This window comes from Cotesia typhae, unplaced genomic scaffold (assembly GCF_013202065.1).
Source record: "Cotesia typhae breed Kobodo isofemale line unplaced genomic scaffold, CoteBio_Ctyphae contig_123, whole genome shotgun sequence".
Taxonomy (NCBI): Eukaryota; Metazoa; Arthropoda; class Insecta; order Hymenoptera; family Braconidae; genus Cotesia; species Cotesia typhae.
The window spans coordinates 958,809-979,739 of NW_027423715.1; the positions used below are offsets into that span (position 1 = coordinate 958,809).

The 20,931-nt window shown below is 34.6% G+C and overlaps 3 protein-coding genes across 3 annotated transcripts; 2 read left to right on the top strand and 1 right to left on the bottom strand.

The window, feature by feature from the left end:
- Window positions 1-806: 806 nt before the first annotated feature.
- Zmynd10 (zinc finger MYND-type containing 10) lies at window positions 807-3,332 on the top strand. Its single transcript, XM_074253148.1, has 2 exons — window positions 807-2,774; window positions 2,834-3,332. The coding sequence occupies exons 1-2, from the start codon at window positions 1,758-1,760 to the stop codon at window positions 3,062-3,064; spliced, it is 1,248 nt and encodes a 415-aa protein (XP_074109249.1). The 5' UTR covers window positions 807-1,757; the 3' UTR covers window positions 3,065-3,332.
- A 123-nt stretch (window positions 3,333-3,455) lies between these two features.
- Rps12 (ribosomal protein S12) lies at window positions 3,456-4,743 on the bottom strand. Its single transcript, XM_074253134.1, has 4 exons — window positions 4,585-4,743; window positions 4,066-4,197; window positions 3,770-3,974; window positions 3,456-3,553 (listed from the first exon to the last, which is right to left on the bottom strand). The coding sequence occupies exons 1-4, from the start codon at window positions 4,599-4,601 to the stop codon at window positions 3,485-3,487; spliced, it is 423 nt and encodes a 140-aa protein (XP_074109235.1). The 5' UTR covers window positions 4,602-4,743; the 3' UTR covers window positions 3,456-3,484.
- Window positions 4,744-5,412: 669 nt separating this feature from the next.
- On the top strand, window positions 5,413-8,871 carry LOC141533995 (uncharacterized). Its single transcript, XM_074253121.1, has 2 exons — window positions 5,413-5,577; window positions 6,630-8,871. The coding sequence occupies exon 2, from the start codon at window positions 6,635-6,637 to the stop codon at window positions 8,219-8,221; it is 1,587 nt and encodes a 528-aa protein (XP_074109222.1). The 5' UTR covers window positions 5,413-5,577; window positions 6,630-6,634; the 3' UTR covers window positions 8,222-8,871.
- Window positions 8,872-20,931: the final 12,060 nt, after the last annotated feature.

The following is a 20,931-nucleotide window of genomic DNA, read 5'->3' on the forward strand; positions in this document are numbered from 1 at the left end:
CATAAATTTTTGCGTATTTATTTTTAAAATCGTTGAAATATATTTTGAAAGGTGTCATGGCGGCGGGACTCGAATTTACTGCGTATTTTATCATTTTTTGCAATAATTATGTATTTATTTCGGGATGTTTTTTATTAAAATGACTCAAAAAAATTCGGGAAACAATAATTTCTATAAATTTCCATTAACTATTCGATAAATATTTATATTTCGGTACTCGCATTTAGATCATGGTCAGTATATCTATATACATTGTATATATAGATATACTCACTGATACATAACTGATTTCATTATAATTAATAGTAAACAATCATTAAAAAATTTTTAATTAAATAATATCAAATAATTATCTTCAATTATCCAATATTTAAGACGTATTAGAAGTTTAGTTTATTTTTTTATCTTTAATATGAAAATAAAATTAGCCGACCGCGAAAAAAAAATTTTGTTTTTTTTTTTTATTAATTTAATTAGCAATCAAAAAATATTAAAAAAAAATTGCACATATAGTTTTTCAAATTTTTTATATGTGGAATTTTTAAAAAAATTTTTTTGTTATAATTTTATTAATAAAAAAAATTCTAAAACGGTTTAGATGTCGGCTAACTTAATTTTCATATTTTTAATTGAATATATTTTAACATATTTTTTTTGTATTAATAATTTTAATCACCATTTTGAATTTTAACTTGCTTAAAAAAATTAATTCAACATATTCTATTATATTTTTATTTTTTTATAACAATAATAATATTTTTGCTAATTAATAATTAATGAATTTGATTCGTTTATTTCTAATAGAATTGCTTATGAAAAAAAAAAAAAAAAAATAAAAAAAATAATAATTTTCAAAAATATATAAAAATCTGACACAATTACTAGATCAAACTTTTCGTTGATGAGAAAAGTTCTAGAAATTTTCGTCGCGATTTTTAAACTCGTAAAATTAATAACATTCAGTTTATTTTAGCTGTGATTGTTTTTAGCGAGTGTAGTTGAGTAATTAGTAATCAGTTAAAGTGAGTGAGTGTAAGTTCAAGTGAGTGTGAGTGAGTGAAGGTTCAGAATTTTCAAAACAAGCCGGCCAGAGTTCTAGATGCAGCTGAATTCATCTTCTGACATAATTGGGTATTTTATCACATACTTATGATTATTTTTTTTATTAAAAAAAAAAAATTAATTAATTAATTTATTATTATTTTTTGTTTCAGAAAACGTCAGTAAAGTGTTGGAACCCTTCTGATCTTTTCTCAGAGGTTGGTAATACATTTTTTTTTAATTTCATGACATCAAAATTAGCCGACGTTCAACAATTTCAGACTTTTTTTTATTAATTAAATTAAAACAGAAAAAATATTTTAACAAAATTTCACGTACAATTTTTAAGACTTTCTACATGTGAAATATTTTCAATGAATTTTTTTTTTTTAATTTTTTCAATAGTAGAAATTCTAAAAATTTTTAGATGTCGGCTAACTTTATTGTCATAAATTTAATAATCAATTTATTTATAAAATAATTTATTTTTATTATGATCATGTTCATTATCATTCAATTGACAATTTGAACCAATTTTTTAAGAAAATTTTCAACTTCAAATTTTTTATCTCAAACTTGACTTAAAAATCGTCAAAAATCGTCTAAACTCGTGACTATTCGGTTATTTACTTAAATTCAGAAGCTAGAACTCGTTGCCATAGCAACTGTTTATTAATTTACGATTAAATACAAGTTTAGTTATCATTAAAAAAAATATGTCTCAATACTTTGAGTATGTAATCCCTCCAAGGGAAGCCGAAATGATCATCAAAGATCTATCACCTTCCAACCTCGAGGAAATGGGGACAAAGCTCTGGTTCGAGTACCACAAAAAGCTGATGCACTTAAGTCAGCAGAGTGTGTTAGAGATTACTCACATGCGTGAGGAAACAATCAAAGAGTGGTTCGTAACTTTCCAAAAAATTCCGATTCTGATTTTCGAAGCTATACAAATTTCCGTGTGGAAACAAAAAATATTTCCGCGACTCCTGGAGCTCGATGAGGAACCTTCCAACACTTTCATGCTCTACAGTGTTTTATACCACGAAAACATCGCAGTTTCGTTACTGGAGAATATTTTGTACCACTCTGACAGCGTAGAGTCTCTTGAGGACCCAGCTCTTGATTTAATAGACTACGCGGTTTCTTGTATTACTGGAACTATTTTTCCAAAAGAGCAAGACCAGGGTGACAGTAATAACATCAAAGAAGATCAATCTTGTCTTGAAGAGTTGTTACTAAAAAAGAAAGAGATAGAATTTGACATCAGTATCAAATGCATCTCAATAATCGGTTACCTGGGAAGTTTTGCTGATTCGTTACCTTTGGCTACTTTGAAACGTTTGCTATCAACTCACGATGTTCCTTATTTGTTTGCTCAATTGATTGAATTGCGTCCTTGGACAAAAATAGTCGACGGAATTAGAATGATATATTCCACTATCGGAGTCTGGGAAAAATTAAAAGAAGGCGAGGAAGACAAAGTTTCTAAAATAGAAGGCCAAGTTTGGTTTGGACTCCGCGAGCTTCTTCTCAACCCCAAAGCCGCTACTTATTACCAAGTTTCCGAGTTTCGAATATCTGCACTGGCAAAGCTGCAAAAGTATTTACATGAAAGAGTGCTCGATCAGATTCCTCCGCTTGTCGACTTTCGTAGATGGCTTAGTTGTTTGAATGTCACTTCGCAGATTCCTAGTTCCAAGCCTGGTTTTTGTGTTGAAATTATTCCTCAAGTGAGTTGTAGATTTTTTTTTTGCTAATAATTATTTCTAATTGCTGGTTTTATATTTAGATAAGGTCGTCAATTGTTGATAAGTATAAAAAGAAGTGGAAAAAAATCGCTGAACAACAGTCGGAATATTTTTTCGGTAAAAATATTGAGTATGTTCAAAACATGGCGCAAGTTTTAAGCGAAGCTTATGATTTGGATAAAATGGTTATTGATAACAAATGTGTCGTTTGTCGCAGCTTGGCTAACAAACGATGCTCCAAGTGTAAAAAAGTTTGGTATTGCGGAAGGTAATTTTTCACTTGTAGTTAGATTTTTCACTTGTAGTTAAATTCACTTGTAGTTAGATATTGATTTAAATTTTTCTTAAATTAAAATTGAATGTCTGACAGTTTTCTAATTTTTCTTCAAGTCTTATTAAAAATAGTCAAAATTTTTTGGATTATTATTAAAAAAATTATTAAAAATGGTAAATTGTCAGATTTTCAAATTTCCACATTAAACTAAAATTATTTATAAATATAATTATTTTTTAGAGAATGTCAAGTGAAAGATTGGACATCTCACAAAAATGAATGTGAAAAAATAAGTAAGGACCGCGACTAAATTTATCAACGCGTTTATTAAATTAAATTAAATTAAATTATTATTGGCTATTATCAATTGAATTAAAAAAAACAATCAATTACTTTAAAGTATTATTTATTTAAACGTTTAGTGGCCACTGTTTTGTTTCAAATAATCGATAAGGACTTCCTTTGCACTGGTATCGTCACCAAAGTCCTGTAACATATCAAAAATATTTTTTATCACTATAGGTTGAATAATAAAATTTAATAAATTAAATAGTTAAATTAAATCATCAGACATTTTGGCGTATTTCAGCAGGGTTTTTAAATTGGGTTCACCTCAGTTGAGGGAGCCTGTCATATCATCATTTAAATTTTAAAATAAAATTATCAAGATTTGATAGTAGATGTTTATAAAATAATCAATTACCTTAATAACGACGCAAGAGCAGCCGACAACTTTACGTGCTTTTCCTGCACTGTCGATTTTGCATAAACCAGACCACTCGCCGAGTTTCTTGTTGTTGTCGACCTTGATGAATGGGATTTGATGCTCATTGCAGAGTCCCTGGACAAGTTTTTTGTACATTGGCTCGTCGCAGTTCTCAGCCAGGATGCACAGCATCGCCTGCCTCCTAGGAAATTAAAAAATTCCATCATTAGAGGTTTTAATGCTCATCCGATGTTTTGTCACATTATCTCTTTAAAATTATTCAAAGTACAAACTTGTCGAGGGATTTTGTTGCTTCGTGCAGACCATGAACTACTCCATCGTGGATCAGGGCGTTCTTCAAGACTTCTTGGAGCGCCGTGTTTACGTCCATCGAGTTGGACGGTGCTGCGGAGGGCACATCATCGCTATAAATTAGAAAAATATTTATTAGTTGTGAAAATAATTTTTATTTAAATTATGTCAATAAATTACACGTGTTTAAATTGTAACAAAATTTTTCAAAAAAATTTTCGTCAAGTTTTTAGTAAGATCGATTCAAAATATTGATTTGATTAAAATATGAACAGTAAATTTATTTAAAAATATATCTATAATTTATTTAAAAATTTGAAGTCTTCAGATACTTTAAGGTTATGAACTATCACCGGAATATAATTTATACTTTTGAAAATTTCAACTAAAAATGTTCAACTCAAAAAATAAAAATTAAAATATGAATAGTTAAAAAATCATATTTAGTAAATAAATAAATTAAAATAAATTAATTAAAGTGCAAGCAAAGCAAAACTTACTTTTCGGCGTCTGACATGATCGAAGCAGTTTATACCTCTGAAATAAATTAAAATACTTATTAGTAACATATACCTGATTATTTAAAATTTTATAAAATTGTTTTTTAACAAAAGATGTAATTATTAACGACGGATTTGACAACAGCATCATTGTGACATGTTGCATTTACCTTAGACGAAGTAAGAAAGAATTAGTTACTGAACACATGTGTTATTATCGCGATTGTCGCGCTGTATAACCTCGTCCCGCCATCTTTAGAGCGCATTTGATAGAGAACTGTTCTTTCTTACCAACCGCCGAGTTTCCCGCACTCATATGAATTTGATTTAACTTGAATAGGATTCCCAGCAAAGTGCGCAGTGCTGATTGCTATCAACCTGATTAGCATAAAAGTAACATCAATTTTATTTCTTATTGTTAAAGATAAATTAACAAAGCAATTAATTAATTTGATAATGATAACGTAACGGGTCCCGGGCTTTTTTATTTATAAGTACGTGAGACTTTTTGCTAGATCTTAAGATTATGGGCCCTATTAAAGAAGGTCAGATACCACGCAACGGGATTGTCTAATGATCTCAAGAGAATCTCATGATTCACGATAAAATTGCGCGTAATTTATCGCAGATCATTAGATGTTAAATATGAAACGCTAAGTTTTATTAGATGGTTTTTTAGTCTATAATCAGCAGCGTACGGGATTGAGTAAAGTACTAAATTAAATTTAATACTATTCGTAATTCAGTAAAGTGTCTACTTAATGGGTTTTTTAGCGTGGTAGGGGGTAGTGGATTTTATTATACCGTTCGTTTATTTAAACGGTGACGCGGTGTGATGTGACTTTACAGAGCAAGTGTGTACTGAATTGTGACCAGTTCTTTTAGTCATCACTGTTGCTTCAGCCAAGCCACATCGCGGGGGTGGACATACTCCTTTTTATTAAACAATTACACTTAAAGTTACAACTATACTTAACTTATAGACACAATTAGGTAAGTTTTATTATTTATTTATTTCACTTTATAATTAAAAAATATTTATTTAGTTCGAGTCATTGGCAATTATTCTTAAACTTCATTACAATTCAAATTTCCCATAAAATTTTTCTACACCCCTCGGTTTTACTTTATTTTAAATTAATTATTGTAATAAATAAAAATGATTAAATTTATAAATTAAATTGATGAAAATATTCTTAAAAATTTCGCAGTAAAAAAAATGACCGGTCTGTTAATTAAAGAAGCAATTATACTATCGCGCAGACGAAGCGTTTACTTGAAATTAAAGTGTCGCACACTGATTCCCAGGTTATTAACCAATTAAATGTTTAATTGCGAATTTGTGAAGTTCATTGAACTACACATAACTGTATATTATGATTATGATATACCGGAACTGGTAACTTTAGTAGTAGATATATATATATATATATATATATATATATATATATATATATATATATATATATATATATATATATATATATATACAGCAATCGTAGGACGTTGCTACTAAATTCTTACAAAGATTTGTTCCGCTATCATTCTCATCTGTGTTTGTCATTGAAAGTGTAGATTTAAATTGCAGTAGCTTACCGTTGGTTTGCTTACAAACCATGCGATCGATAATTATTGTTGTCTAAAATAAAAAATAAAAAGTAGAGTGTGATTTGACAGGTAAAATGAAATTATAACAAACAAGTTGTTTTGGTTCCCGCGGTGACCGGAAAGTCGGAGCCGGATCTCAGGCTCGTCGATCTTTTGCATAAAAGCCACGGAAGTGTTTAGGGAAATATTTGTCACGGTTTATGTTAGGGTAATGCGACACAACCGAACAAATGAACTAGGAGCTATTGTAGAGTTGAATTAAGTATACCGTGAATGTTGAAGTGAAAGAAAGATTGCCGTGACATTTATGCATGAGTGATTATTAAAACTTAATTATCTTGATGGGTGTGATAAATTTTATTTCACTGTATCACGTGTAATTATCGTTTAATTAAATTAAATTTTATTATATTCATTATTTTTTAAATTCATTCTAGGCATAATGATTGTACTGATTGCAATTCTGATTAGCCTGCTGGCGAGCAGCTCAGCTGACGGAGTGGGAAAAGCTTGGGAAATATCACCAAATCCAAACGCCGAAATTACGACACATCCGACATGGCCACGGTTAGATTTGTCGGCCTTCGAAGTGAGGAGTGTCAGTGGAATTGGTCGATTGACGTCACGCGAAAATCAACCTCCGGTTAAAATTCAAGAAGAGCCTATCAAAGATCGGGAAGATATTGACATTTCAGCTGAGGAATCTGGAGAGAATCGTGTTGCTAAGGAGATCGAGGACATGGAAAACGATTATTTCAGTCCAGAAGTCATTTATGATCACCCTATCTTCCAGGGTGTGAATAAGAACACACGAAAAGACGTCGAATTGCTACCAGGTCCTTGGGAGAAATCGAGAACCCAAAGAACTAGCAGAAAACGTGGTTACTGTCCTGATAATGACGACGAGGTGGAAAATATTTCTGTTGAAGAAGAAAAACATTTGCGCTTACGTCGAGATGTTGATGAAAAACAAATGGAGAAGATTGCTGCTAGTAAAAATGTACGAGAACCTCGTCTGAGTGCTTCGGAGTCTTGGTCCAAGCAACCATTAGCGATTGAGTTTCGTCATCGAACAGATTTAGATGAAAGTACTTCCAGTGGAAATAAAGAAGAAGTTTCAAGATCATCTGCTCGAAGTCATCAGGCTCCACATGTCGATTTTGTTACAGCAAATCGCAGAAATTTCGAAGGAAGAGAGTCTCGGGATTTGCCTTTGCCCAGAGACGCACCAACGGCTCGAGACTTGCCGATGTCTAGGTCTTATGACGAAACTCCTTATCGCAATAGCCTTCGGGAGAGAGATCCTGATTCACCGTACTCCCGAGGTTATTACTACCCAGATCACTTCAGAACAGAAAGAGATTACTACGTTAGAGGAGTTAATGAGCCTGCTGCATTTTCTATGAATCGTTACCGCATTGAAGACTATGATATGTACCGGAATCGGCCAACTCCGAAGCCCAAGAGGATAATATACTACGCAACGCTCCCTGAAATCGTCCGCAAGCCTGTGGATCTTCGAACTTATGCTAGACCTTATGACAGCGTGAGTAGAGCTTCGATTCCTGTTGGAATGATTACCCGCGATCGATACCATAAAAGAATGCCCAGCATGATGGACAGGGATGACACCAGGTACCAGTATCGGAATTATCAAGGTTACAACTCTTACGACCCGTATATGAAGAGATCCAGCTATCTAGATCATCCTTATGCTCCTTTTAATGAAAGATTGGAAGAAGATCGCTATCGGGACCAAGATTTCGATCACGCTAGCTACAAAGAAGCTCCTGAGACTCGAGAACGTGAAGATCCCAAGAAGGTAGTTCCTGGAGTCGAAGCTAGGGTAGAACAGGACAAAGCACCTTGGCCAGTTCAAATCGGAACTGAGATAAATGTCAAGGATAATCAAAGAGTTTCTGGTAGAAAAGTATTTGGGCAGTACCCGAACTATGACAGATTCCGTCCCAGCGCGAGACTAGACCGCAAAGACAGTGGAAATGATCCCAGTGGAGAAACCAGACACTGAAACTAGATATTTATTATTTATTTATTGATGTATTAGATAATTTGAGGTATCATGGTGACAATGGGATAATTTGAGAGGTATAGGGGTTCTGGTTTCTCTGTCTGCGATTTAATAGTACATATTTGAGACAAGATTGATTAAATCTCTTGATTATTCATTTATGTTGGGATGGTCTGTTAAGTAATGATAACAATGATTATTTATTTCAGCATTAATCACTGATATTTTGATTTATATCCTATTTTTTTTGTACCTTGAAAATAAAATAAGAATCTTGTTTAAATTTATGAGAATATGTTTGAACGTAATGTCGATGTTTTAATTAATAAATTGATTAGCTCAAGATTTTTTAGGAGGTGATTCTTGAACATTTTGAGATAGCAATAGTCTAAATACATATTATTTGAGTGCCTTAAACGATAATATTATGCAAAAGGATAAATATTAATTAAATTTTTAAATGAAAATTTTTTCACTTGTGTTTTTTGCATAAATAGAATATGTCAGAAATAGAATTAAAAAATTTGTTAATAAGACGTCGATATTTCCAATAAAATAATGTAATCAAATATTGTTGTACCAATGAGTTGATTGAATAAGTAAAAAATTTATAAACTTTATTAAAACTGTAAGAATAAACTATATCCTGAAAAATTAAGCTCTTTTTTAGTGAAATAAACCTTTCAACACGAGTTTATCGATTATCAAAATACTAGAAATTTAAATTCTCATTTAATTGTTTTTTCATTCCCTACGAGGTTTTTAGGCTGAAAAGTTCATTCTTTAATTATTTTTTTAGAAAATTAGAATTTTTTAAACTACTTCCTCGCGTTTAAAAAAACAAGAGAGATTAAGAGATATTAGGTTTTAAAATTCTCAATAAATTTATTTCTAATGACCAATTCCAGAAAAATTGATTTTTTTCGCATTACTGATGAAGTATCTTGTTTAAAGTCGAAAAAACGAGCTGTAACGAGTTTGCAAGGACTCATCCTGTACTTGGATAAAATATCCAAGTTTTCTGCTTAACCTTACCCAAGAATAATGCACAACTGTAATACCAACATCTACAACACTCAGTCTTCCAGTACTTGCTTATACCATCCGTAAAATAGCAAAAATCCTACCTTTTTCACCACTCCAAACCCATTCACTGCTTCTCTCTGCCGGCTATTTTCTCAACAACTCTCACACTCAAACTCCTTCACTTTTTCTCGCACTAAAAAAACGAAAAAAACCGAATTATCCTCGGTATATTATGCGGTCTCCTTCTTGTATTAGTTCTCCTTCCGAATGGATGAATGGTAGTAAATGACGGTAAAGCAATCGAGCGATCGATTTACTCGATTACCCGTCGATTACATTCGAGCTGAATATCAGAGGAAGACGACAACAACCAACAGTCGTACTATATTTAATATTAAATATTATGGAATACGGCAAGGGCCATATGGAATTTGGGCCCAAAAAAATAGTCCCGTGCAGGAAATTGCTAACGACTTAAACGCCGGGGCGTTTCTACTGAGGACCTCTCCTGGGTCCGTTGTATGGGACCCTCCAGTGATGGATGGACCTGAGCTCTGTAATTTGGAGGCGTTATGTGTGTATCGAGACACGTAGGTGTTGCTTTATATAATATAATATAGCGCTCGTTTGGCCACACCACACATATACATTACATTAACATCAGTACAATCTTCCCTTAGTATCGAATCCTGATGCTCTCTCTTGTCCTTACCAAATAATTGTGTACCGTCTTGGTCACACGGTCCTCGAACTGGTCTTATCCAGATGACCCAGCACCTGTTTGGATTTCCTCTTGGTTGCATTGATCCGATCATCATCATTGTAATCATAATTGTAGCCCTTTTAGACCATCGCATAATTTATATTTATAAATAAAAATATCAATTTTACGATGTAAATGTGTTGCATGAAATGCTTGGCTCACGATCGACACGTCGCCAATAATTCATAAGACCGTAAATTCATACGCGAGTCATTTATCCAACTGCGGCGTAGAACCCTACACCGTGATCTCCAGAACTCTCTAAGAAGACGAGAGACATATCGTCGGTTAGTCAGTCGCGGCAACGCTAAATTATTAAGGATGATCCAAGTCCTAGCCCTGGCTTACTATGCAGGAGACAGACCTAGAAGACGAGGATGAGGAAGATAGGCTAGTCTCGAACGCGATTAGTCTGGGCAATGGATAATATTCCTTCTCATCTTTTCTCTTTTCCTTTCTACTATCTGCACCCTCGGGGCATCGTCGGGACGCCCGTTGTATGATAAATGACCAAATGGTCTCGTAGTTTTTAGCAAAGTTTGCCGCGGCTCTTTACTCTTTCTGCTCGAGCTACGGCCGAGGTCCATGGCATAATTTCGTTGTAAATCATTGTAAACGTTGACGTAAACGTCGGGCTAATTAGATACACTTACCGCAAAAGGGGCTCGCGTTTATTTTGTGCCCATGCACCAGCAATGTCCTCGATATCTTTCTCTCGTGCTCTGTCTCTGCAAAGCAAAAACAAAGAACGCTTTTTTGTCCCATCGCGCTTACCTCGGGACTTTTATTTCAAGTAATAAGTACATCTTCTTCAAATGCCAAGAAAATAATTAAGTAATCGTTAAATTGAGATAAATGTCACCGTGATTTATTATCACTATGATTATGTAATTTCCATCGACAAGACTGGTTTATTTTTTTTTGTTTAAAATTTCTCATCAACCCTTCAGCGGCGCAATAATTGTAAAAAATTATTGACGAATCCTTTTAGGTCTGCTAAATGTTTTTCTTATTTTATGCTTAGACTGCATTAAGAGAAAAAAATTTTTTTCTGGCCGGGACTGGGAAATTAAAAGACACCCGGCGTGATATTAAAAACGCTAATCACCCCAAAAGTACATGAACGATATAATTTATATTTTTTTTTCTCAGACAGCTCCAATGTACCCTAACGACATTTGCAGCTCACTTACAAGTTAGGAGCAAAGAGATGGTAGCCCCTTCTGGCTCCCACGATTACCGTCAGGACACCCCAGGTCGCCAACTTTTAATGGGTCTATCGTTCGACGGTTTTTTCCTCCCTTGCCACGTTTGATGCATCCCCTGGGACCGCCTCGTTAACCCCGGGCCTCTATCATCAGATTTTGTTTTTTATTATCATTAAATTACTCGGATGACTCTTTTGGTACAGCGTAGAAAGTATAGTGCGTTCAAAGTCTTAAAAGTCTTTAATGTAAAAAAAAAAAAAAAAAAAAAAAAAAAAAATAGAAGGAAAAAACATTTATTTAGCAATATTTTATGTAAGGTCTCGAAGGTAATTTTTATTTTAAAAACCCGGGCTCTCGACCTCTCGTCGGTGCTCTTGTACACGATAAGTAAGACCCATAATTTACAAAAACTTAACCCGGACACATTTCGCCTAATGGAAAAATACGTTACGGGTAATTTTAGGTGCTTTCGCGCGTCTCGACAACCTTTTAAATAAAATTCTTGCTATTATACATAACAGCATTCTATTGTATGCGATATTTTATAAATATACATGGATAATTTTTGATCGACACCGCAATGATGTGCGTATTATTTAAGTGGAATTCGTACATCACCGAGAGAATAAGGTGATGAATAAAAATATAAAAAAACCCGCGGGAAATATTTAAAATTTGCCACGGAAAAAATTATGTCCATAATAGGATTATAATACAATGTGTGTATAAATACCTGTAGCTGCACTCGGAAATCAAGCGAATTGCAGATTGTGGGCGTGGTATATATGTTATATATACTTTTATTTTATTTATTTGATTCACTTCCGTGAGTAATGCGATTCTCTCTTTAATAAATAAATTTAAGCTTTGTTTAGTTCTCTGACAATTAAACAATTAAACTATACCATTAACTCGTCATTGTTTCCTTTGCATCAATACACTTTGGCAATTGTTTTGCGATAATTGTAGGGATTACTAATTATTATTTCACTTTATTACTCCCATTATTATTTATAGTTTGATTTAAGTCCAGGGCTTACAGTTATAATTGATAATAAAAAATCCTTATTTATTTATTTATATATTTGCATTCATAAGTTTCTTTGTTTCTTTGTACTTTTATATGTTATTTATTATTCAAATAATATTTATATTACGCGATAATTTTATTCGACGGGTAGCGGTACTCGGTACTTACGCAGATCCACGGACGTAAAGATGTCTCGCGTCGGTTATATCTTCATTAAAAATCCCTCGTACCTTACAACTGGCTACGAAATTATACAGAGCCTAGGGTATCATTGCCTCTGGGCCAAGCCACACGAATAATTGGCTTACTACCTCGGGTAATGTGTCTTGTATTTATTTGGTTTTTACACTTTAACGAGTGATTTTTATTTATCTAGTTTTCCATGGATATAAATAAAAATTTAATGGTGCTCGTAAGTAAGAGGATCAATTGAGAGAGGCTAAACCAATTTAGGTATTTTTATTTTTAAATTCTCGTAAGAATTCTAATTAGATTTTTTCCGATAGAAAAAAAATGTAAAAGTTGCCAGAAATATTAGTAAATACAGGAAAAACTTAATGGATTTTTTTATCGATTTAAATTTATTCATAATCAAATTTTTAATAAATTATTATGTTGATGATAAAAGTCACTAACAAGTTCGTTAAAATTAGAACAACAACGTCCGTCAAAAAAATATCGAACCATATCTTTGATTCAAATTGGTCAGGAACTGAAATCGTAATTGTAAATTGTAAGTCAGAACAGTTTTCTTATAGACGAAACGGAATGCATAAGTGGTTCCGGCGAATATTCTCCCCGCGTAGCTTCTTGAGTGAGGGGAGGATTCTTGAGTCGACTTCCGGTTGCGAGGCGAGTAGCTAGTGTCCCTAATTACCGTGTCGGTTCATGAATACGACGATTGCCGCCACGGCGCGCGGCCACACCGGCACGGAAGCTAGCGTGGCGTCACTGGGTTGTTACTACGCTCATGAATTTATGTATCTGCATTCCTCAACGCAGTTCGAGGTACCCTCTCAGCTCTACACTCTATTACATATAACATAACATAATATAAACATATACAATACAATGTTGAATGTAAGAAAGAGAAGAACCGACCAAGTCCAGAACTCACTTCTTATCCTCGTATTCACGACTTTCAGCGGGTTTATGACGTTGACTGACTCCAACTATGACTCGGATTAATTCATCGACCATGTATGTATATTTCATACATTAGCTCTCACTTAATATTTCTTCAGTGAATTGCTGTCTTCTTTACAACCAGATTTATAATATAAATAAAGTAAAAATGTCTTCTGTACATGGAGCAAGAAATGGTTGAAGAAAAGAATGTCTTTTTGTACTCGTCATACATGTAATATAAATATATATATTTATATATAAATCGCAGGTGAATTCTTCCACACTAAAACTCTCAGTGATGGACGAATTCCAGTACAGGGGTCTTGGACAAAGGGAAACCGTCGCGATTTAACATATTAGCGTTAATTAAGGCAATTATGTCTCCGCCCGTGAGCATGAGAGTGTGTCCGTTGACTCAAGAAGTTCATCCATATTCAGAAGTAACTTCCGAGGCAAGGGTATAAGGCATGGCACGAGAATAACCGGTGAGCTGCTGGTGCCTTTAGAAGCTAATATAAGACACAGAGTGAGGAAATGAGAGAGGATAATATAAAATACCAAAGGTAACAAGACATACGAGATACGAGACACCCAGTTGTTAGTCCATGGTATGGTAGTTGTCCTCATCAACGGGAAAACGTTATTTAGTTATTCCTCTACTTACTAACTCGCTGTATGTTGGATAACGTTTATTCCATCCTATCCCGGGTTTTAATTTCTTCCCTGCTCCCTCTTATTCTATTCTCATTCTCTATTTATTTCTTCACCGTTGACAGTCATCGTGGGACTGTTCCGTTTCATTTTATCTATGTGCATATAATACGGTTGTCTCGCTTCCATAATAAGAATCGAGACAATGTAATCTCCTGCATACCGGCACACATGTCTCTTTTCGCATCATATCAACTCCTATGATCTTTTGTCATTATTTTGCCATCAACTTCTGCGTTTCCACATGGACTTAGTCACTGGTATTGCGTTTTTTTTGCTTCACTTGACTCGAGCAAGAAAATTCATCTCGTCTATTATTCAAAAAAAAATTTTGAGGATTGGTTTTTAATAAGAAGCAAAAAAAGTTGTATAATTTTTTAAACTTATAAAATTATATTTTTTTCAAATTTTCCACAATTTAAAGTTAGCGTTAAAAATAACGTAAATCTGAGAGCAGAGAGGTACTTTTAGAGAGTGCATGGGCGGGATTGTAACGACGACGTCGAGGACGAACTGAGGTAGGAAGTGAAGGGGTGGAAAGCGAGGGATGAGAGGAGAGATAGAGAACGATGGTCGAGAGTAGTGAGGACTCTTGGTTGCTCGCCTGGGGGGTGGAAGGATGAGAATGAGGATGAGGATAAGGATGAGGATGAGGATAAAGTTTAGGGTGGTAAGGGTAAGGCAAGGAGCGTCTAGCTGCTGCAGCTCTATGACCAATGGCAGCCCGGAGTACGGAGTACGGAGTACGGAGACAAGAGCCGCCGCGCGCCTCTTCAGTATCGATCTTCTGGCGACTGCCGTATAGTCCCGGGGTCACCTCATCCACCTCGTCTTCCCTTTTGCCGCTTTTGCTCCGCGAGTTCGCCCTCATACACAGGCACTAGCACTCGTTTATTTGGCTCACCAGCGAATCTTAGTCTTGGTCTTTACTTGTGTCTCCTTTTTTTTTCGTCTGTCCAGACTCTTCTGCGATTGCCGTACTCGAACTCTATATATAGACCGAGCCATCACACCCAGATCTATTCGCAGATCCATCTTTCGTTTGGTCCCACGAGACGCGTTACCGATCCTCCGGCTACAATGATACGTCTTATGTAAGTGCAAGAAATATATGTGCTCACATGAAAAATCTTTATCACTCACTCTCAAATCTATTGATCTCAACGTCATCTTCGAAGATGGCTAAAATATCATCCTTTCATTTCTGAGCATTTCTCCAGACAGTTTTCTATCATTAATCATATTGTAAATCCTTTTTTTTTTTTTTAAGTTTTGATACATTTTGCTTGCCAACAATTTTATTATACCTATAAGTATATATCAAGTTTAATTATCGTTGTTTTGCTTGATTAAAAATTAAGATTTGAATTTTTTATAAATAATAATCCACATCAAAGACTTCTTTTTGAGCCTGCGCGATGGGAAGTTGGGGACAAAAAGGGATTATAGGTGAGGAGATAGGTGTGCTTCTTCGACCAGTGGATGTCGAGTCGCGTGTCGCGCACGCTGGTGACATCTAAACTCCTTTGGACATGCGTAATCCAGCGGCCTATCCGTGAGGGGGTTATTAAAATTTTCGAACCAATGAGGGTCCTCGCGACAGGGGAGGGTCCTCCTCTGTCGCGAGGGTTGACACGATTGGAGGTTGTCGAGGAACTCAGATGCTTTGAAGTCCTATCAAGGACCAATACAAGTGACATCAAGGATCAAGTCCAACTGAATGCTTGACACTTAACGTTGAATGTATATTTATGTCTTAACACACAACAACTTGGGATAGAATTGTTATGTCGAGACAAAAATATATAACAACTCTTTGACTCGGGATGGTAAGAATTTAATGGTCCAGTCTTGAGTGGCGGTTCTCGTTGGCAGTTCGTTGTTGGACCGGTCAGGTTCCTGTCCGTATGCTGTGCCATCAGTTGGTATCTTGGCGTATCCGCCCACTCCATTATCCGGCGACGATGAGTATGAGTGCGCGGGCGTGTATGGGAGCCAAGTGAAGAATAAGGTTGAGAGGAAGAATATAGACTTGGACTGGACAGAGATCTCCAGCTATAAGGGGTATATAATATATATCTATATGTATACAGTGTGTCTGTATGAGGCCCTTGTCTTGCTCACTTTGGCTCACATGTGCATCATTGGACTCATATCCATGCTGATGCTCACGTTGGATCTTCCTCAGTGAAGGTACCATTGGGTTTTTAATGTGTATTGTTATTGTTGATGTTAGGGCTACACTAGTACTAACACTGAAAGTCTATGTAGTGTGTAGAGGCCACGAATTCTCCCTATACCCTGCTTGTCTCTTTGCCCTTTTTCAAGCCCGATATCTCCACCCACGTGGTCTAATGGGCAAAATGATTTGCGAGCCGCTAAGACGAGCAAAAAAATAAATTGCCTTGGACGTCGTCAAGTTGATTTTCTGTTTATTGGCTGACGTTTGTATATACACGCTCGCAGCAAACATTTTTTTAAAAAAAATAAAAAACACATATTTTCACATATGTGTAGAAAAATAAAAGATATTTTGTTACTGATGAAAATTCTTGTGATCGAAAAACCAATATTCCGATTTAATCTCAAGACTGTAGAAGCTTAACAATAAAATAATAATTTAAACAGTTTGTCTCATGGATACGGCAATAAAATAAAAAAGTTTAGAGCAGGATTATTCCTTGAATATTACATTTGTGACTGGAGAAGCGAGTGTATATCGCTAGGGTGGGAGGCGAGATGTTTCTAATTTCCTTCGGGAAACAACTGCGTCACATTGCTAGAAACGTGTTATTTATTCATGCGATTATTTTCTCTTTGCGAAATAGACTGAATAAATAAATAAAAGTAAAGTAAATTGATTGTTGCTTTGCTGTTCGGTTTGTTTATTGGGAAGGTGGTAAAGTGCGAAGTAATTAGGCGATCGGTTGATACAGAGAGAGCCACGATTTTTTTACAAACTCAATGAGAATAACTCTGAGAAAAGAACCTTCTTGGTGCAGAAATGAAAAATTCTTCCTTAGGGAGCACTTCTCATTGCGCCAGCGAATTTCATTAGTACCCTTCTTCTTCTTTACATCCTCTATGCTACAGCTACAACTACTGCTACTACTTACACTCCTGGTGTATACAGAAAACTCGTCAAAAAATCGCCGACGTAAGCACTTTAAATCCTCGAAGAAATTTTTTCGCAGGTCTATATTTACTGCACGACTCATCTACTTGCAAGACTTTTCTTACTTTATATAATTTTGAACTAAGGCAAAAAATTTTTGAATTATGTAAAATCTACAAAAATTTCTTGATTGAGTTTTTCTCTAGAATCAAGTTAATTTTTTTCCAGTTTAGTAATTAATTGGTAAACTTATTTTAAAATGAATATTTAATAATCAAAAACCGCAGACATTTTATAGAATTAAACAACAAAGGCTAAAGTACTTGGAAAAAGAAACACAGTTGGACGTCTTAGTCTGTATCTCGCGTTTCAATATATCTCAATTATATCGTAAATAAAATATGACCGTCTCGTTGCGTGCGTTCAGCAAATTGGCAGCCGAGGTGTCCGTTAGCGAGACCTGTTCTTCCCTCTAATATTCTTATCCTTTATATACCGACATATATCTCTGCAGTGTACTTAAGAATATGCAGCGAGCAATGAGGACTGCACTTTACCCCGTAACTCATTTTAATTTCAACCGTTTGCGCCTCAACTGAAACGTCGTAGACTAAACGTATAAAATTAAGCGTAAAACCTTTCACGTGGAAAAAAAAAATAAAATATGATGTGATATGATATGATAAGTCTGGGGAAGAATGAAAAAATAAAAAACAGTGCAGCTTATAAAGTTGTTCGTCAATTATTAAAGTAATCTTGTTTGGGATTGAGATAAAAATCCTTGGCATGAGCAGTAACGCGATATAAAGTCGCGAAAAACGTCCTCGGCTCGTTTGCAAGGATACTGTACATCGGTTTTGTTTATACATGGGACTTTATTGCGAGGGAGTTCTGCCACAACCTCCCTTACCTTCATTTTGCGTTAAAGCGACAAGTTTAATATCTCAACCGTTTTCTCGTGGCGATGAGGGTGTCGGCGGATAGGATAGAGAATGCCAGGAAAGAAACCAAATGGGCTGAAAAGAGCAAGACTGAATGATGAGGAGTCGAGTCAAGAGAGATAAAACTGGAAAAAGGAATACCGTGGAAAGGGGATCCTGGAGCTTCGACGGAAGAGCTAGCAAAACAGGGACTACGAGGTGAAACTTTAATACAATTTCATTTGCCTCGTGCTGACAAACTCCTCTACCTCTTACCTAACTCTACCCTTTTTATCTTTATTTCCGTGTTTTTTTTTTTTTTTTCTTTTTTCAGTCTCGACTTAAGAACTATCGGTAATAAAGTAAAATTTACTTTTTCAATACAAGCTTATCTAATGTCAATAACAATATCTTTTTTTTTTGACAAATATTTGAGTTGAAATTCTCGCGATCTTGTTTATTATTTCTCTCCATAAAAATATGTATTTTTATTTCTGCATTGATAGAATAATTTGTTGATTTTAAATTTTATATTTTTTTATAAAAATATGATCCAATGGCATCATCTATATTGATGCATAAAATGATTTCCATTAGCATAAATAATAAATAAAAGTAAATTTTAGAATAGACTGAATTACACTCTAACTATTAAATTCCCGATAATAACTGACATTAAATAAATTTAAAAGGCAACAAAATAGAAGAAAAAAAAATGTTTATAATAAAAAAGAACTGCCAGGTGTCGAGATAGGAATCCGTCAGGTAAATTATCTAGCTGTCGTCTGGGTGATCTCTTTTTAATCCTATCCCCAAACGGCTTAGCTAAATTGCACGAGCACGTTGAGGGAATCTCATAATCGTTGTCTAGAATGAGTCTAGGATGGGCTGGACAGACCACTCGATGTAGTAGACGTAGAATACAGAGTGTAGAGGGAAGGCCCCTGTGCTACCGCGTCGAGATTTATCCACGACTAATCACAGGGTCGGGTAAAGATTGTTATTGGTGAATTTTAATGCGATTGAGCTCTCTTCATTCTACTCCACTCTCCATTCGAGTAGCCGGGAATTTTTAGCTTAGATTGAGCAGAGGATGAGCCGGAATATCTGTGCGGCTCCCATATATCTAGGGGGTGTTATTATTTTTGTGGTTTTGTGGTTGTCCGAGTAAATTAGCGGTTACCTGGTATGGGTGCGCACGGGCCAACCCTACGTCCATCTGTCAAACCGAGGGTTGTCTTGTAATATTATTTTTTAAGGCTAAAATTTACAGTCCAAAATATTCCGTCATTCTGTAGAATTTTTTTAAATTTATTTTTTGTGCGAGCAAATAAATATTTATTACTGTTTAATAAATATCTAGACCAATTTTATAATTCTCATCAAGATGATTGTCTCGCTCGATTCAAACCTTAATTACATAGCGTTGGGTCGTTGATAATGGCCACCTTCAAAATGCCATAACAACCAACCACGTCACGGTGATTTATGTCCGGGAAATGGGCCGGTGCCTCCCAGGCTAAACTGTCTGATCTTAGAAAACGGTCATAGGGATCGGGATCCATTTAATATTGCTATTATTTTTTTACATTAACTTTTTTATTTTTGTTATTATAAATTGACCGAAGTATATATAACTATAACAAGAAGTTAATAATCTTACGATACGATATAGGATATATTGTATGCGATTGAGTCTTTTAATTCCGGTCGGTTTTAATTTTAATATTATTTTAATTTATACGTTCAGGAGATTGATGTTGACACTTCTTGGACGCAACGCGTTTGTTGTCGGGCTAAATTCTCATTGTGTTACGTGTATGTATCCGTTGAGGATAGGGATAGGATAGGATATTATATTCCGTTTTGCGATGGCTATACACATGCCTGGCTTTTTCTTTAGTCCATATTTACTCCTTGACAATTATTTTTCCGGTAGATAACGAAGCATGTAATATTCATGCAGGCCTCGGGCACAGTGCGACGCGAGAACCAACTCTGTCTGAATGTGTGTAAATGTGTATAAACAGATATACTTAGGTAGATGGATAGATATACTAAGATAGATATATAAGCGTTAAAGACGACGACGACGACAACGACGCACCGACAATAACGCTGATTTTGCGATTGCGCGCTCACCGTGACACTAATATACATTGTTGTATAAAATACTCTGACGGAAATGAACTAAATTCTCTTTTTAATCGGTATATTATTTATGTATACCACTGTATTATTCGTTATTATAATAATAATTCGAACAATTATTTTTTAATTTATTCTTTGAGCATTAAAATTTATTTCTTTTATTTTAATTCACTTCAAGACGGTGAGAATTATTTTGTGACATCTTTATTGGGTTGCGGGTAGACAGAGTTTTTTTTTGGAAAACATTAAATTATTTCGCAAATATATTTCAGAGGGCTCTTTGAAATTTACCGTCAAAATTTTAGGATAGATTTTTAAGTAAAATTTTAATGAAGTAAAAATTAATTTTCTTATATGGAAAAGAGCATACTCCAACTCCAAAAGCCCTCGTATCAATATATTTATCTCTCTTTTGACCTTTAACCCAAACTTATACTTATAAAAATTCATACTTAAAACTTATAAAGTCATTAAACATAAATAACTTGCTGACAATATTTATTAATTTTATAAAAATAACAAAATCATTACAGTGTGAAATTATTGGAATACCATAAACCATCTTATAATTTTTCTAAGCAGCAGAAAGCAGGCTGATGTATATTTTCTAATATCAAAGACGGGTAAATCACAAGATGAGACGACAACCGTGAACTCT

What these genes read in the sequence shown, in the direction of transcription:
- Zmynd10 (XM_074253148.1), top strand. Translation starts at nt 1,758, where the DNA reads ATGTCTCAATACTTTGAGTATGTAATCCCTCCAAGGGAAGCCGAAATG. An exon ending in GTGTTGAAATTATTCCTCAA is followed by an intron (nt 2,775 to 2,833) that starts GTGAGTTGTAGA and finishes TTTTATATTTAG; the next exon opens with ATAAGGTCGTCAATTGTTGA.
- Rps12 (XM_074253134.1), bottom strand. An exon ending in GCAACAAAATCCCTCGACAA is followed by an intron (nt 3,975 to 4,065) that starts GTTTGTACTTTG and finishes TTAATTTCCTAG; the next exon opens with GAGGCAGGCGATGCTGTGCA. An exon ending in GCTCTTGCGTCGTTATTAAG is followed by an intron (nt 3,554 to 3,769) that starts GTAATTGATTAT and finishes GATATGTTACAG; the next exon opens with GACTTTGGTGACGATACCAG.
- LOC141533995 (XM_074253121.1), top strand. Translation starts at nt 6,635, where the DNA reads ATGATTGTACTGATTGCAATTCTGATTAGCCTGCTGGCGAGCAGCTCA.